General features: G+C 41.3%; 1 protein-coding gene across 1 annotated transcript; it reads left to right on the top strand.

The window, feature by feature from the left end:
* The first annotated feature begins 4377 nt into the window (after positions 1 to 4377).
* APOOL (apolipoprotein O-like) lies at positions 4378 to 16581 on the top strand. The gene is made up of 9 exons (XM_010155812.1): positions 4378 to 4511; positions 5711 to 5843; positions 6458 to 6577; positions 8140 to 8194; positions 9025 to 9123; positions 10201 to 10296; positions 12363 to 12445; positions 14053 to 14206; positions 16176 to 16581. Exons 1-9 carry the CDS (start codon positions 4378 to 4380, stop codon positions 16271 to 16273), a joined length of 972 nt encoding a protein of 323 aa, XP_010154114.1. The 3' UTR covers positions 16274 to 16581.
* Positions 16582 to 17843: the final 1262 nt, after the last annotated feature.

The following is a 17843-nucleotide window of genomic DNA, read 5'->3' as shown; positions in this document are numbered from 1 at the left end:
ACCCCGCGCAGCGCGCCCCAGCGCTGAACCTGGGTTGGCGGCGCAGCCTCTCCGCTCCAGCAGAGCGGGAACGTCCCTTCCGCCCCCAGCCGCCGGCTCAGAAGAAGTAGGGAAGGAAGAGGTCTCCGTGGGGTTTGCTCCCGTGCGGAGGTTGAGGTTCCAGAGTGGTTAAATTGCACAGCCGGAAACAAAAGTGCTTCTCAGCTGGTGGTTCCGCATCTACGTACAGCTCCTGCATCGCCTTCAGCTCCTGACTGGAGAGGTGACGTGTCAGGATCCTAGTTTGGCAGCGGCGTTGTAAAGCGTGGTGTTACACCATCACTACGACAAGGATGCTACAGTCACGCTGCTACGAACTAACAGGTCACAAGTATCTAAAATGTCTCTAATTGTGGAGCTAATACAGTGCCGTCAAACAGGGCGAAAGGTGCCTGTAAAGAGCAAGCGTTTAGGGAGTGTTGGGTTTTTTAGACAGGTTTATCAGTTTTCATAGTGAAATGGATACGTAGGTTGCTCTCGCATGAATCTTCATATTTACTGTGGCAAAGCACTTAAAATGTGTGTATACCCGCAAAGAAAAAGATTATGCAAAGGAGGGCAGCCAAAGGAATGCAAACGAAGCATTTTACCATAGTTTGTTATGAGACAGGTACCTGAAAAAAAGAAACTTTGGCTTCGCTGTTTCCCTGGGTGATCCTGAAGTAATGTAGTACGTAAGTCTGAGTGATTCGGTGCCTTTGGTGGAGTGATGTAACTTTGTGTGTTCTTTATTATTTACTACAAAAAATTGTGAGTTTTATTCAGTTTTCACTCTCCGTGGATTACTTCTGGCAGGCAAAGATTAAAACCACATCCTTGGAGTATCAGTAAGTTGAGCTGGAGGATGCTCTGTACCACTCGTGGCTTTTGTTTTAATTGTCATTAGAGATTTGTAAATAAATACATATCCAAATTAAAATGCTGGATTTGGCCTAGAAACTTCTGACAACTGTCATGTCTCCTGTAACTTTTACCTCAAGACATCCAAGTGGTAGCAGGAAACCATAAACCCGTGCCTCTTACTCCTTGAGTAACAGCTCTCCACTGAAAACATGACATGCTGTAGCTGCTAAAATGTTAATCCTGTTTTAATCTGGCTAGTCGATTCCGAGTTGGGGATGGAGAAGACGTATGTATTTACGTACACGCATGGGGTTGTGCATACAGCCTACTCCTTTGATTACCCGTTTTAATTTTGGGGCCTGTTCCTACCTTCAGGGCAAGTGTCCTTCCAGTTCTTGAGGCGAGTAGACAGGATTTGCAGTGTCAGGGAGAAACAATATGTAAGGTCTTGGAGATTAGCATAAATTAAAGGTGGTTTTATTATGCTTGAGTTTTTATTCTGCATCGTTTTGAGTTGGAGATAATGAATTCTTGATGTAGCTTTCTATTTTTGTTTTAGGGACTCTGTTTTTGATCTTTGGTAAGATTCTAACGCTTTGGAGTGAAGTGTTTGAAATGCAAAGGCTTGAAGTCAGCACGGTGCAGGTACATTTGACAGCTTTGTTACTACGCTGTGATTAGTTTTACGCTAGCTCTGCTATTAAAAGGCATAGCTCTAACAACTTCTGCTAGAGAGCATACAATAAATGTCTGCAGGAAATGACTGCTAGTCAGTCTTCTCATCAGAAACGAGGCCGTGTCTGTTCGTCTGCGCTGTTCAGTGCTTTGAAATAACCGGTGTGCTTTTTACGCCTGCCAACAACCCAGCCTGCTGCCGGCGGGTGTTGCAGCCCCACGGCAGGGTCAGCAGCTTGGCAGTGGTGCTGCAGGAAACTCACTCTTGCACTGACCTTCCCCCCCGTCCAGAGCATTAAGGCTGATAAATGCTAATAGCTGTGATTCTGGTGATAGTTAGGCCTGTGTCCATACTGAACTAATGGCCAGAAGGTGTGCTCCGGGCTCAAGCTGTTGGAGCTGCTGGGATTTACATCCGTTACCATTAGGGACTGGGTGATTTTCTTCCCATTAAGTTTCAGAGGGCTGAGGTCAGAGCGTCGGTTCAGGTAAACGCAGACCTAGTAGGAAAATGCAGAGCAGATGTTGAACTTAACTTTCTCAGTTAAAAAAAAAAAAAGTAAATTATTTCCTGAATTCACAAAAGAAAAGATTATTTTGGTTGATGGTTTGAGTCGGTTGTTGACTGATGTTCTGGGGTCATCCTACTGGTTGACCATCTAATTTCAGCATTTTTCACAGCTCGAGTTTGTTGCAGATGTTTTCCTCTGTACTTCTTTCCTAGTCGTTGATAGAACTACATGATCCTGCCATTTCTTATTTCTCAATAATTTCTTAGAAGATTTCATAGGTAAAATACCTCTATTTCTTCAGGTAAACAATTTATGATTTTCCTTCTTTAATACATAGTATCCTTTCAAATAATTTTTAATAAAATAATTAAAACTAATAATAGAAACAACTTAGCTGGTTGAGGTCTCTTTAGTGTTACTCATTAGGTAAAGGAGAAGGAGCAACAGCTCAATGCCAAAAGCCTCTTCAGGGTAGTCAGGGTGACGTTGCTTTTCTTTCACCTCAGTTCTTTGTGATTTCAGTAGAAAAGAGTGAAACCTTCTTGGAATAGTTGGGCCAGCATAAATGTTAGATAGTACAGCTGTTCACTCGGGTTTTTAAACATTTATGCATTTGTCTTCAGGCATCCAAAACGTAAAGCCATTACTGTCAGCCAGGAATTGGGCTGCTTTCATCAGTCATGGTGCAGCTTCCTCTTCTGCAACCGGCACAATAAACTCCGTTGTGAATTTCTCAAACAAATTCATCGAATCCATGAAGTGAACAAAATAACTTTTCCACAGTTTCTCACTTCTAAATTTTATTTTTCTTCGACTGTTTACTGAACATTGGCATGTTGTCTTGTAGCATCGCGTGCCGGAATAGGCTGAATTACGATATCCTTTAAACAGCTGCCTTTAATAATGCAGATTTTTCTGTGAGGATGGGTGACCCTTTATAGATAATTTTCTGTAGCTCAGGCTGGTGTTTGATCTAAGCAACGTTATCAGAAGGAGAGTTACAGTGTTAATTGGCTCCTCTGTTGATTATTGCCGTCCTCTCTCGCCTCTTTTCTATATGCTGGGCCGTTCAGCGCTGGGAGAGCCGCTCTCCGGCGCTGGGCACAGCTGGGTCGGCAGAGCCTGCTGGTGACCTCGTTCTGCTGAGATGCTCACGGGAGGCACCGCAAGGAGAAATGGCAAGTACTCCTCAGCGTAGCAGTCCTAACCTGAGCTGAGGTCAGCCTGCTAGATCGTCGGTGTTTAACGGTAGTGAACGCCCTATGTTAAACCTCCTGTCAACGTGTGACTCGCCGGGTTTTTTCACAGTGCTGGTCAGCATGGGCGATATCAGCACGGCTGTATGTTCGTAGGGGTAGGGCTTGTCTCTCTACATTCTGCTCTTCCTTCCGACCCTGTGCACACTTGCCAGCACAGCGAGCTCAGCGTGGGAAAAACAGTTCTTCAGTCCCATGAAGGTATCATGGTGCCGTGGTAGCAGTACCATGGTATCTCCCCCTCTCTCCTGCTCCAGTTACAGATGTGTTGTTGGCTTGGCTTGCAGTGTCTGCTCCCACACCTGTGTGCGTGTATGGTGTGTGTACACTCCCCTCTCTCCCTCCCTCCCCAGGTGAGGGAACGGGCAGCAGCTCACGGGTTCCTGCCCTTGAGTCACCGCCCGCCTGCCAGGCTCTGGGAACAGCTCACTCAGTCTCTGCTGTCCTGCTGTCCCCACCTCTCCTGGCTGGCACTCCTGTTGCAGCTCAGAGCCGTATCCCCAGCTTTCATCTGGTAGCCATGTCTAGCAGTTCCCTATCAGTGCCACCCCCGGCCTGTTATACATCACGTCCATCTGCAGAGGGAAGGTATTTTGGGGTGTCAGTGCTGTTAATTAAGAAAACAGCACATGCCGGCCGGCGCGATGGTGTGTGCAGTGAGAGCTTTGCCAGCCTGGCTCTGCTGGAGGTGTGGCTCCAGGCTGTGGGGTTTTGAGGCTCCCAGCTACACGGCTGCACTACCAAAGTCCCGTGACATCAGCCTGGCCTGAAGAGAAAAAGCGCTGGGGTCGTGTTTCTCAGAGCAGAAGGCGCTCAGTCCTACACCTTCTCCTACCTTTTCTGTATTGAAGAAAAGCATGAAATAAGTGGTAGCCAGTAGCAGCCTTGTGGGGTGGTGCGATAATTCCGCTGACGGGAAGGTTTTATGCTCCAGGAGAGGAGAGGGGCACCCTGGTTGTATGGGAAAGAGCAGGGAGAATGTGTTTTAATTGACTGTAACCATAGAAAAACCTGAAGTAACCCTTCCATCCCAGAGCCTGCCATGCGATAAAATGCACCTGAAGAATGGTCTTTCGCTTTATCCTGCAGCTCTCAGCTCTGGAATTGTCTGCTTCCCCTTCTTCCATAGCAGTCCTCTCATCGTTCCAGCGTCCCCCGTTGTTCCCCTGCGGCTTTGTGTTTCGCTGTGAGTGTGTGATCTGAAAGTCTCGCTCTGATGATCCCCCAGGTTACTTCAGAAGTGATGGTGTTTTGCTGTCTTCAGTAGTTTAATCTGCATGGGATTGATGGCTCGTGAACCTGAGCTAATTCCAGGTGGTGCTTTTGCATTTCTTCACATTCGTTGTGTTCATTACTGTAACCAAATGCTATGGAGGAAATCCCACTCCTTTGACAGGGTATTTCCAATGGAAAGCTGAGAAAACAATGAGGATATAGTAGTTTTATACTAAGGATTGAAGGTATTTCCCCAAATCAAGTTGTTTTTTTCCTACTTTTCTCTGTTTTCTGGCACTTTGCCACCACCATCATCTCTGTGCAGATCCTAGGAATGCTTTTCATACTTACTTTTGAACTTTCAAAAAAATGCTTCAGGTGAAGAACAGAACAGAAAAGTCTTTACTGAGGTAGAAGGAACCATGATCTACTGAAGCTGCAGGTGCTTTTCACGTGCGGTGGCAGGTTTTTTAAAATGTGGCCTGCCAGCGTGATTGACACCACTTCTGGCTGCAGTCTGAAGGCAGTCATTTACAAACGTTCACGTATTTGAGTTTAAACTTTGTGTCGTATGTGGTGGTTTTTCCCAAACTGACTGTCTAAGCAGCCATCAAGCTGTCGTGACTAAAGCCAGATTTCTGTAGTTTACGTGGTAGCCTACGTGATTTGAAAGGTTAAGCAGGTGATTCTTAATTGCAGTTATTACCGTGCGTTTTCATTTGTTGTTGACACAGTTGTTCCAAACAGCCAACAGTTGAACTGTTCTCTGAATTGGAAAGGAGATGACGTTTTGTCTGATGTCATGGAGAATTCCTCTAAATAAAATCGAGGTGCTGTATGCTGAAACAAGGGAGTCATTCATTGACTCGGAGTACCTGTGTGTGGAATGGATTAGAACCTGGTTTACCTTAAGGGATGATGGAAGCATCAGAGTGGCTTTGGACACAAAACTCTTTCTGATGTTTTAGACACAACTGTTGTTGTCAGTGATCTCTAGCTTTTTCTTTACCACTGTAATTTGAGAAAATCTTGGTCCAAGAAGAGGCTTCTAAAAAGTATATAATTTTAAAAAGGTTTTAAAAGTGGCTTGTTTAAGCCCGTATTTGATCAAGCACAACACAACAGTAAAATCACACTTTACTGGAGGGAAATTTTTACTTCTGCATTAAGACTCCCTTTTCTCATCCATCTGTCCCAGGTGGCAAAGCTGGCAGCTGTTCCCTCAGGTCTGCCCTTTGCAGGTATTACTGTGTATGCAGCAACAGAAAAGGAATCAAAAGGTCAGCTGGTGAAGCCATGTCAGGTAAGAATCTCACTCTTTGTCAGTCTCTAAAATGAATCAAGAAGAATCTGCAGCATGCTATCTCTTCCCACTGAATTATATTACCCTGTACATAAAATACATGGGTAAGTAATGTGTGATAATAAAAGTTGCCTCCTAAGTAACTGGCTACTGTAACACAAATAAAACATGAAGTGTTGCAATGGTAAGTTAGTGAAGTTTTATCTCACTTTCATGATAACATTATTTCCACACTGAAGCCAGAAAAGGCAAAAGAGCCTAATACTGATGATAATAGTCTTTTTCTATTGTACAATTTCTAGTAATACATTTGTGTATCTTCCAACTATTCTTGCTTGTGCTTTTTCTGAATAAAAGATATTTTTATCATACTCTGTAATTCTGCTTCTTAGAACCTACACAGTACTTTCAGTTTTCGTTTCTAAAGAATTAACCCGTAGTCACACTTGTGTAACGTAAGTCTGTAAATACAAAAGAGCATTCATTGATACAGGGGTTTTACTTGCTCTAGTGGGAACACTGAGGGTTTATAGTCTTGACAAAACACTAGTCAGTGTAGATACGAATCAGTATACAAAACTATCTCCCTGCAGTAGTTACGCTTTTCTTTCCAGCTTCCAATTTACTCTCCACCCCCTCTGAAATCCAAATACATTGAAGAACAGCCTGGTCACTTGCAGAAGCAATTTTCTTCAGTAAGACAGGCAACCGGTCGCTATGTTGGATGGTGGAAGGTAAGAAACACTCACATCCAAAGTTTCCTGCGATGCCTGACGACACGAGAATAAACCAATGAAAAAACCAGCATACTTCACCCTGGGGGTTGGTTTGGGCTTCTTTTTGCAGTCCCTTGTATTCGCATACACCTGTATTTTAAGAAGCGAAACCAAACCCTTTTCTCATTTTTATCTACTGTGCTTGTAACAGGGAACCTGGTCGTTCTTATTTTCCGGGCCAAAAGGCAGTGAGATCAAAGAGGTCTGTTTCAGTCAATGCCAAACTGGATCTAGGCCAACCCCCAGTGTCAGGTTCAGAAATATCTATTGGTTAACTTCTACAGCAGGAGTTACGTAGGCACATTCTTGCCAGCAGAACTTGATAGCAATTAGGAGTCTGAAATTCCAGGTACAGTCCATGGAAAGAGAGCGAGCTGCTTCCAAAGGGCAGGTTGAAAGTCCTGATGTAGGTACTTCAGGAAAGACAAACTGAGTGCCTCCATTATAACTGTTAAACAGGCTGTTGCTAAATAGTCATCTAAAATACCTCACAGCTCTGCTGTTGACTATTCTGAGGCACAGAATAAAATGTGATGCCTGTTGTCCTTCTCCGAACTGCTGGTAAATGACAACTTTTACCCTGGCTGCTGTTAGTATAAGAAATTTTATACCGTATTTTTCTCTGCCGAACAAACCAGACCCTATTATTTTAAAAAAAGCAAGGAAATCGAAACGTCTTCCGGTATTTTCTGTAAATATTGATTCCATTGACCGGTGAGAATTTTGTCGGTGACTGAAATAATGTAGTTATAAGTATGTATCAAGCTTTTCTATGCCCTTACTCTCCAAGGGAGAGTGTCAGAGGTTGACTAGCAGTGACCTCTGGTGGTACAAATTCCGTAGTGCTGCAAACAAATGATGGTGAGATCACTCGGAATGCTACTCTTCATTAATCTCCTAAAGAATGTGTGTTTACTCAGATTTTTTAAGCCATCTGAGGACAATGATACTAATAATGGGCTAGTAGAAAAGTTTTTTTCTGGATAAAGTAAAACTTGTCATGAAATAGATTGACCAATTTGAAGGGAGGAATGCAACCTAGTTGAGAACATGCCTTAGACCAAATCAGTATTGCTTATCTTTGGTGAAACTGAGCACCATTTTTGCAGACTAAAAGACTAAACTGACTAAAAGTCCGTTTTACTGGGTAAATCTCTCTAGGGAAGAGGAGATTGTATTTTCTAATTGAATTTTCTTATGTTATACAGTTGGTGTTCAAGTGTTTTGCTGCCCTACAGTTTTGTTCCTGAAATGTCAATTATTACTACGATCTTACTATGTTAAAGAGACTTTTTTTTTTAATTATTAAATATGGATGGAATTCTTCACAGATATAAATACAGTAGTCAGAAAGGGGATAGGTGTCAGCACAGCCTCTGTAGAACTTCACTGATGTAGTTTGGTATTTGTGAAGTTATATATTTCTTTGTCGCATTGAACTGAGCCATATGTATAACTGAGTAGCTTTGTACTGAAAACATCTGCTTTTCAAAGGTTTTGACCTTTTTTTGGTTTTGTAGGATGCTTTTGTCTTTGTTAAAAATGGAATAATGGATTCAATTCAATTTGGAAAAGGTAGGCAAGTCACATATTTCTGAAATGAGCATTTTCTGTTGTTTCCCCTTGCAACTTTGATGATTGAAACAGCAAATTCTGGTTACAGGGGGAAGGAGGGGAAGCAGGTGGAAAGGGAGTGCACTGGAATGCTTTGCACACATGTGAGGGGAAAAAATCCTGGGACCGCTGTTAATTCTATGGATTTTCATTTTTGTTCTCAAATTAGAGAAATGACCATTTAAATAGTATTTCTTATTCCTCTGATTTTTAGCTTTGTTCTTAAAATCATAGTATCACAGTCACTGAGGTTGGAATATCTAGGGAGATTTATCTCCATAGAGGCACCTCTGTAGATCACCTGGTCCACTCAGTGCCTAAAGCAGGGCCAAAGCAGGCGGCTGAGGTTTCTGTCCAGTCAGGTCTTGAACATCTTCAGGGATGGAAATGCTACAACCTGTCTTAATTATAAAAACGGTTTCTTAATTCTAACACAGGTTACAAGCACGATACGCATTCAAGCTTAGTGTCCCCTTTCCTTTATTAAGGACTAACATTTTATAAAATACACCAAAAAGTACCTATGGAGAAAAATTGTTAACTTTGCAGCTGTGTTTTGAGGACTGTGATTTGGGTTCTGTCTAACACAGACTGCAGAGTATGCACCTGGAAAATAAGGCATGTTCATTCGTTAACAAAAAATCCAGTCTTGGACTATTTCCAGTTTGGGATATTTATAAGTTTACTTCCGTGTTTATTTCTTAAGTGGGAAATGGAAAAAAAAAAGCGTAGATATTTAATTGCTGTGCCTCTCTTTTTCCTTAGTCTTGTTTTGTTTTTTTAATTCTAAGATGCTTATGTTTACCTGAAGAATCCGCCACCAGAATTTCTTCCCAAAGTGGGTGTAATCACAATGTCAGGCTTTGCTGGTGTTGTGCTGGCAAGAAGAGGTAGGGCTTTTGCTTATTTTCCTTATTGGTGTCTTGAATATGTAGCATGTGGTAATTTTAATGGTCAAAAGATTTTTCTGAAACATAGGAAAATGTAACCAGTAAAAAATCCGTTCTGATCAATTTAAAGGACATTATTAAATATTTCTTTTAGAAGCTGGCTAAGACCTTATAGACAGCACAGGACATTTTTAATGGTGGAATCAACAGAAATTCCAAGTAGAACACTTGTTCTACGAGTTTATTCATTGTTGGTTTTCAAAAACAATGTGTGTGTGAAAGGTTACTGAATACAGCAAAACCTAAGGGAATGTGAAAGAGCTAAAGGATGTTGGCATTTGTCTAAGAGGTACAGGAGAATACACATCAGAAGGTGTGGTTTCAGCAGCTTGGAAGTCAAAAGAGTAATTTAACAGATAAAACCACCTTTGCTGTCAAGATAAATATTAGAGGAGTAATACTTAACCTGCTAGGAAGTATTGTTCAGGAAATGTTTGTCTGTAATACCCAAGTGTGTGTCTGAATATTTCACAGACCAAATGGGTTAATCAGAATAATGGCAGATTAGTAAGGGCATTCTTCTTGTATCCCTGATATTGTTTGCTGGACAGATTAAAAAAAAAAAAAGACCAGGGTTTGGAAGCTGTCATCAGGGCTCCTTGGCAACAGACAGGAGCCTGAGCCTGGCCCAGCACTTCACACATATGAACAAAGAGGCCCCAGGTTCCAGGCTGCTTCAAGTTCTGCAATCTGTGTCCTCAAGAGAGAGCGCATGGAGCTAGTGAAGAACCACAGCAGCTCCTAAGTGACACAGACCACCTCATTTCCCACAGTGTTGGAAAATCTAATTTGGGATTATTTTTATTCAAGAAACCAGTGTTCAGAGTATCGGTCTGTCCTGCAAACCTTACTGCACTAAACTGTAATCACACCCTCTATTCACTTCTCCAGCTGTTAGGGGGATAAGTGTGATGTAAACAGTGGCCAGAGGTTAAACAGTTGCATTTAGTTGATACAACTGCTTAGCTTTACACTGCATCACTCTTTAATTAATTTGAAATATTTGGCTTTATACAGATTCTCGATTTAAGAGAATTGCTTATCCGTTGGGACTTACTGCTTTAGGAACTTCTGTTTGTTACCCTGCTCAGTCAGTGGTAATTGCTAAGGTAAGTTTACTCATATTTTAATATTGAATTAACAGTAGATTTAATCATAGCATTCCCCTTTCACCTGAATTAAGCATGGTGGGACTGGGAGTCAGAATTCACATGCATCTTCATTAAAACATAAAATGCATCACAGGCGTCAGTTGCATAACTATAAAACATGAATAAAATAACTGCATTTAACATGCAGCTCTATAGCCTCTCCATTTTTTATCCTCATTTCTCAAATGAATGAAGATTATTTTATCTTGCTGAAATAAAAGTGAATAAAAACCAAAGCCTTGCCAAACTTGATAGATATGCAATTTGAGATACTGTACAATTGCATCTCTTGTTAGAATTCCTTGTTTTCCAGTTCCTGTCATCTTGCAGTCATCTACCTGATTAGAAACATGTCTTAGCTATTTATGTAGAAAAGCAGAGCTGTGCTTAATATTTTTCATGCCAGAATTGTTTACACATAGTACTTTTCTACACAAAAAATTAATTGAAAAGCAGGATATAAAGTCTGTAGATCTCTCCCTTCTCTATAGTTTCCCAGTGTTTCCCTATTTAGAAAAGTACGTACTGCTTCAGAAGAATTCTTCCTAATTCCTTGATGGACTTTGTATTTATAGTTGAAAACCGGAATTCTTTGTTAAGTTGATGAGGAAAATTTGGTTTTGTTAGTTATGTTTGTTCTAGGACTTAGCAGCCTCTTGGTTAAATGATCAGATTTAAGTTTTGACAGATTTATGAAACATTATCCTGAAATTTGACTGAGGAAACTACTACTGAATCTCTAACTTTCCATCAGGATGAATCAGTTGTTACTATTACTAATTTTAGTGGGGTGGTTTTGTTTGGTATTTTTTTACTTCCTGAGTACTGGAAGAATTGGGCTTGTTCAGCCTGGAGAAGAGGAGGCTCCGGGGAGACCTTATTGCAGCCTTCCAGTACCTGAAGGGGCTACAAGGAAGCTGGGGGAGACTTTTTACAAGGGCCTGTAGTGACAGGACAAGGGGTAACGGGTTTAAATTGAAAGTGGGGATGTTTAGATTGGAGATCAGGAAGATCATCTTCATGGTGAGGCACTGGGACATGTTGCCCAGAGAAGCTGTGGATGCCCCATCCCTGGAAGTGTCCAAGGCCAGGCTGGATGAGGCTTGGAGCAACCTGGTCTAGTGGAAGGTGTCCCTGCCCATGGCAGGGGGGTTGGAACTGGATGGGCTTTAAGGTCCTTTCCAACCCAAACCTTTCTGTGATTCTATGCCTCTATGATCCTTAAGAAGACACCACAAAGACCTATAGTGTGGTTAAAATCTGTACACAATCTTACATTGCTAAACTGATACATTGGGGGTATTTTTATATGGAAGACAATGAGGATTATGGTTTCTCAAGAGGCAGTGCGATTTCTTGGCTTATTTTCATAAGTATTAAATTTCAGGGTTGGAAGATGGAGAAATAAACAGGAATGTTATGTAATGACCCACCTCAGAAGGCTAAATCCTTGTTTCTTATCTACTTACATTATGTATCACCTTTTGCACAGCTTTTTGTAGTTGCAGCTGTGAAGTTTTCAGTTGCTACAGCCCGTTTGTAAAGGTACTCCATGGTTACTGCAGTATCAAATTACTTTTTGAAAATAGGCAGAAGGATTTGGCCATCTGGAAAGCAAAGCACTGTTCACTGACATGTGTCAGGTCATCTTTTGGGGCTTTTTCCTTTTGTGTTACTGTCTTTGAGCATTTCCAGCAGAGTGTGACAAGTTTGGAGCCTTTAAAACTGCTGCTCCAGTCTATTGCGCTGACACTGACAAAACGCTGTTTGTGTTTTGATTTAATTTTGATGGGTGGGTGTAGCGTGTGAATGCTGCCTGTGGATTTCTAGTACCAGTTTGAACGTTACTTAAGGTTTGCTTGATGTGAGAGAACTATGCACCAGATATTGAAAAGTAGATGAGTGAAATGTTTTAGTGTGGGGTCAGGCATGTTTTCAGGCAAATAAGATTTGTTTCATTTGAATGGCCTATGTATCTTAGTATTTTTGAAGCTGTCATTGTTACATTTGTCTAAAATGCACAGGTAGCAGGGAGGAAGCTATTTTCTGCAAGCCGTCAGACCTACGAAGCTGTGCGATCGCTGTGGGCCACACAGGAAGGCATCCCCAAGGTAGGCTTTCTGAAGTAATGACTAACTCACGAATTCAGAGGGAGGAGAACTGAGAAAGTCAAGTAGTATTCTGATGCTGTTAAAGATGATTAATTGTGTTGAGGGAGGCAAAAAAACCCCTCTGATATTTCTGTAACTTCAGTGTTCAGTGTCATGTTTGCAACAGCTTTCAGACCGATAGCTATGGAGACCCCGCCGTACACGCAAGATGTGTAAGAGAAGACTGAGTTTCTCTTATTGCTCATTTTTGATCTTGACAAAAAGAACCCATTCTGATTCAAGCCCTGGTCCTTAGACATGCAGAATTACAGTAGGTATGAATAGCTTATTCTTAAAACACATCAGCGAAGGAGAGTCCACAACCCTTCCAGGTAGTCTGTTTTAATTACCCTGTAATATAAATTGTCTGTGTCTCATTTTTTTTTTCTCATCCTGTTCTCATTGCAGCCACAGTGAATAAATGGTCAGTAACTTCTTTATATTGACCCCTTACAGATGGAAAATTTGTCATGGCTTTTGTCACTATCTTCACCCTACTATAGCCTGTTCTTACAGAGCATACTTTCTAACTCTAACATAATCCTTATTCTCCCCTCACCTTTCTCTAGTTTCTCTCTCTCCTTTTCCTGTTTTTAGGGGTTTTTTTTCTGTGTGGTTTTATCGTTGGTTTTATTTAAGTGAGGTGGTCGAAACAGGACACAGTACACCACCCGCGGCCTTGCCAGCGCTAAGTAGAGGGGAATGTTAACCTCCTGTAAATTACACGTGGAATTTGGGTTAGTGCATCCTAGAATTAAACATGTTGTTTCTGCAACCTGAAAGAGTTTTTCTGCAGTGGAAATTTAAGAACATCTGACAGACGTAGTACAGTGATTTTTTTTTTTCCTCATTTTAAAGAAAATGAAAGTTTCTCAGTCACATTAACATTTAGAAGTATTTTGCTTTAAATTCATGGTTGTTATTTGTATGCAGTCCTCACCTTTTATTTCCACGGAGGAGTGCAAATTGAATTCTGAATTTTGAAAATGAGATTCAGATAAAGGTAATTAAAATGAGAGCAAAACAAGAGTTGATGTGGTTAAAGACAGTTTCTATTAACTTTACTTTTTCCCCTCAGTAAAGCCTGTTCCCAAAACAATATATTATTTTTTATATGATTACTCAGGTGTTACTGTGATTTATCTTTCCATGTTCTTTTAACTAAGGGTAGTAAGTGTTGTGTAAAAACTGGATGCTGTTGCAGTCTTCTGTAAGACTATAGGTTCCTCATCTGTAGATGACTCCCCCGTGAAGTACTTTGAGGGTCTCGGGTAAAAGCTGGGTATCAGACTGAAGCGTGCGCTCGGGACAGCGTAAGCTTGCCTGCATGTGAATTTGAAGCTACTGTATCTGAACGGTGGGGTTCTTTCATGCATTGTATTTTTTCCGGCTGTGTCCCATGCACGCAGCTGACTTTAACATTGCTAGTTGAATATCACTGTATGATGTTGTGTCTGAAAATAATTTCATAAAATACAAGATTTCAGAAGTGAAAGCTTTATTTTGCAGTCATGTATTAAGGATATACCCTTGTACCTTCGTTATTGGTATTAATGTTTGGTTCGCAGCTGCAGGAAGAGGCAAAATCAGTTACACAAGATAAGAAAAAGAAAGAAACTCCTCGTACAAAACCCGAGGCTGCTATTGAAGCGAGATCATTTACTAGAACAGAATCTTCTCCCGTAGAGTCTTGGAGTAATAAAGATCCAGTGCCTTCATCAGGTGAAGTAAAAATTTCAAGCATAATCTCAGGGCAACTTGCAAATCCAAGGCAAATTCTGAATGATTTGACTTAATTCTGTAGTTACCCTTGCTTTAAAATGGAGCACACTGCCATAGCACATTATTCTGGAGAGTATACTGTACACACTGTCATCTGATCTATGCTTCAGACCCTCAGGGAGGTGATCATTTTCTCACTGTGGACCCTGTCACAGTACCAGAATTCTTATGTATTTGTTGTTCTTTCTCAGTAATGTTTTCTTTCATCCCCTGGGGTGTGGACCATATCCCATATTGCTAGCAATGAGATGGTATCATCAAGTACTGCTGTTAAATACTGACTCTTAAGTTATCTGTCTGTTGTCAAATACCCTAAGTATGATTTAAAGGATTACTGCTGGATTTCTGTGAGGGCAGCTGATTTGAATTACTGTTCATTTCTCTGTGGGCAGATACTGGTGAAGAGGAATCACAGAATCACAGAATGGTTTGGGTTGGAAGCGACCTTAAAGATCATCCAGTTCCAACCCCCCTGCCATGGGCAGGGACACCTTCCACTAGACCAGGTTGCTCCAAGCCTCATCCAGCCTGGCCTTGGACACTTCCAGGGATGGGGCATCCACAGCTTCGCTGGGCAACGTGTCCCAGTGCCTCACCACCTTCTCTGGGAAGAATTTCTTCCTGATACCCAATCTAAACCTCCCCACTTTCAGTGGTTTTGCTAGGTTTCTTGCAATGGCTGTCTTTGTGCATCTTAAGTGGTTGAGGTAATTGACTGCATCATGTAACAGCATATTTCACATACAGCTATTTTGATAGGCCAGTTGCTAAGAGAAATAGTGGAATTACCTCAACGATAACTAAATTTGGCTTAAAATATTGTTACCTATTGTAGGGACAATTTCCCGATTTTGCTCTTTGCTTAAACTTGCTTACTTCTTTTTATTGTGTTCTCTACCAGAACACTTTTTTTCTGGAAAGCAAGCAGAACATATTTGGATGGGTTTTTAAATGTTTATCCCCTTTATTTTCACTATAATATAGATTCACATCTTTCTTTGCTTTGCCCCTGTATTTTTTCTGATTTAGTTTATGGACTGCTTTGATCTGGTTTTACATGCCCTTCATGCCAGGCTGTCTTTAGTGGTTTTATGTATAAGCGTATCTTCTGTCTTTGCTTTCCTGGGTGGAATTAGCTCATGTCCCTAACACTGCCAAAACTGTCCATGCCCTAAATCAATCTGTGTTGTCAGAGGTGTTTATTTTCACTAGTCCAAACAGGGCAAAGCTTTCGGCAGAATATAGCACCCTTAATTAAACCAACTGGTCTAGCTGGAAAAGCAGCAGACTAGTAGTTGGAGCACAGTCCTAGAATACCTGCCTCCACATTCTCTTAGATGCTCTGGAATTACAGAATCATTAAATGTGTCAGTCTTTGCACATTGTCATTCGGGGTGAGCGTGAGGGCTCAATGTCTTCGTAAACTCAGTTCATTGTTTTTGGAAGTCATGAAGTGAAACTAGGTGAGAGTCTTTGTCCTAATCTGGAATTCTTACCATGTGGCAGCAGCTTCAGAGAAGGTACTGATTCAGTTGGTCTGGGGAGACAGCTGTGCTCCTGGGAGCAGTGGGTGAAGAAAGACTGGAGGTTTTCTTCCATGACCCAGCCTTTCCCTTCCTTTCCATGCGCAGGGCAAAGCATCACTGCTTCTTCTTTCACCCTGCTGTGTATTAAAGTAGTATTAAAGTATAGAGTTAGTATGAAAGTATAAAGTAGCACTGAAGTACAGAGAGTGGGAGGAAGAGCTGCTCTCCATCCACTGCTGTATGCTAACAACTGCAACGTGCCATCATCGTCCTGTATCTTGTGCTGGTAATACAGTGGTTCTCAAAATATGCCAGTAAGCATTTTTTCTATGGCTCAAAGATATACGTATTTTTTAATTAAATTTTATTAATCTCTCTAACAGGAACAGTGAAGACACCAAAATTTAAGCCTGATCCAAAACTTATGGACCATGGTCAGTCCAGCCCAGAAGATGTGGATATGTACAGTACTCGAAGCTAAGACAAATCTGCTTACGAATTTTTGCAAAGTATTACAGATAAGGGGGAGGGAAGAAGGGAAGGAATAATCCTTACAATACATACTCTGTGAGGTATAATTTAATCAGTTATTTTCTTATATCCCAATTTGTATTATTGACTTACATGATTCTGTTTAGTGAATATTTTGTTTCTCACTAGTTATAAGCACTGAGACTTCACTCATTGCCAGTGTCATTAGTGAGGCACTGAGAAAATGAGATTGTCAGTGTCTTCTCACAATGAGATTACTCTGTGCCAAGCTTGTTAATAAATGTCACTTCACAAAGGATATTTGAAAATGTAAACATATCTCTATACTTCGGCTCAGAAGTTCGTTGATGTAAAAGAAGAATGTGATGGATGGGCTTTGCAGAGGCTTCCTTCTCTTTCTTCTTTCAGCTCTGGAATGAAGTGCAACTTCTTAGTGGTCTGAGTCCCCTTAAAAAGTGGGTTGTTACATTATGTGAATACCATTATCTACTGCTCGTATAAACAAGTTACTTTTTTTTTCATTGCAAAGTCATTTGTTGTTCTTCGCCTCTTTCACAAATGTGAACGGGAACAACTTCTTGGCCTGGATGCTCCTTGTGTATTTAAATGTCACTTAAGTTTGGAAAAAACGCACAACTAATCTCTACAACAACCTTTATACATTGTGCATTAGTTTGCCCCTACTTCTAATACTTTGAAGAACTGTATGCAAATTGCTTAATGCATGAAGCTGATGCTGTTGCATTTGTGCAGAGTGCATTAGCAATATTTAGGAAGTTGGAAACCTTCTGTAGTTTTGAAGTTTGAAGTGCTGACAGATTATTAAAAAGGCAGAGTGTGCAATAGCCATTGATCCTGGTAGGATTTCTGTCAACTTCTGTCTTTTTCCGTAAGAATGAAATGAGAAGTCGGTTGTTTCCCAGCCTGAAACTTTGAAACACTGCTTTTATCATTGTGTATATCACTCTACTTGTGTTCATCCTCCATTTCTCTTCGAAACACTCTTGCAAGGGTTGGAATAGATCTGGTGGACTTCCTTGAACAAAGTGCAACTCGGTACACGGTGATAATCAGCCCGCTGCCGAGAGGTGATCTCATCTGCATCTCCTGTGGCACTTCTCTAGTGCACACACTGCCAAAGAACACTGTGCTGGAAGTTTGTCCTTCGATCTGTCTGATTCTGTTACCTTTCAAGTCATGAAAATACGTGCTTTGTTGTAACATTGAGGAGGGGAAGCAAGAACAAACTATTCAAGCAGATAGTTTGGTTGGAAGACTTAAACCTGAAAGGAGACTCTGCATCATGGGAATGTATTCTCAGCGCTGGGATGTGAAGGGTTATTTGCTCCTGGTTTCCCTTAGAAGACGTTTCACAACATGATTCCTTCTTCTAAGGCTGCTAATGCAACGGCAAATGACTAGTGGCGTACAGGCAAGCAGTGTTCCTAGTGTCACTGTGGGACTAGTAGGAGTTTTGAGGAGATACTGCAGAATGGAATGTGGCCAAGTCACAAACGATCGAACGAAAAAATATGGTGGTTCAGAAACAGTTAAGTATT

Source organism: Eurypyga helias, unplaced genomic scaffold (genome assembly GCF_000690775.1).
Source record: "Eurypyga helias isolate BGI_N326 unplaced genomic scaffold, ASM69077v1 scaffold23537, whole genome shotgun sequence".
NCBI classification, from domain to species: domain Eukaryota; kingdom Metazoa; phylum Chordata; class Aves; order Eurypygiformes; family Eurypygidae; genus Eurypyga; species Eurypyga helias.
This window is presented reverse-complemented; position numbering and strand designations above follow the sequence as displayed.

Excerpts from the sequence above, each read along its gene's own strand:
- APOOL (XM_010155812.1), top strand. The coding sequence starts at position 4,378 with ATGCACCTGAAGAATGGTCTTTCGCTTTATCCTGCAGCTCTCAGCTCT. Across the intron at positions 5,844-6,457 it reads AGCTGGTGAAGCCATGTCAG|CTTCCAATTTACTCTCCACC; the intron begins GTAAGAATCTCA and ends TTTTCTTTCCAG. Across the intron at positions 12,446-14,052 it reads CACAGGAAGGCATCCCCAAG|CTGCAGGAAGAGGCAAAATC; the intron begins GTAGGCTTTCTG and ends TTTGGTTCGCAG.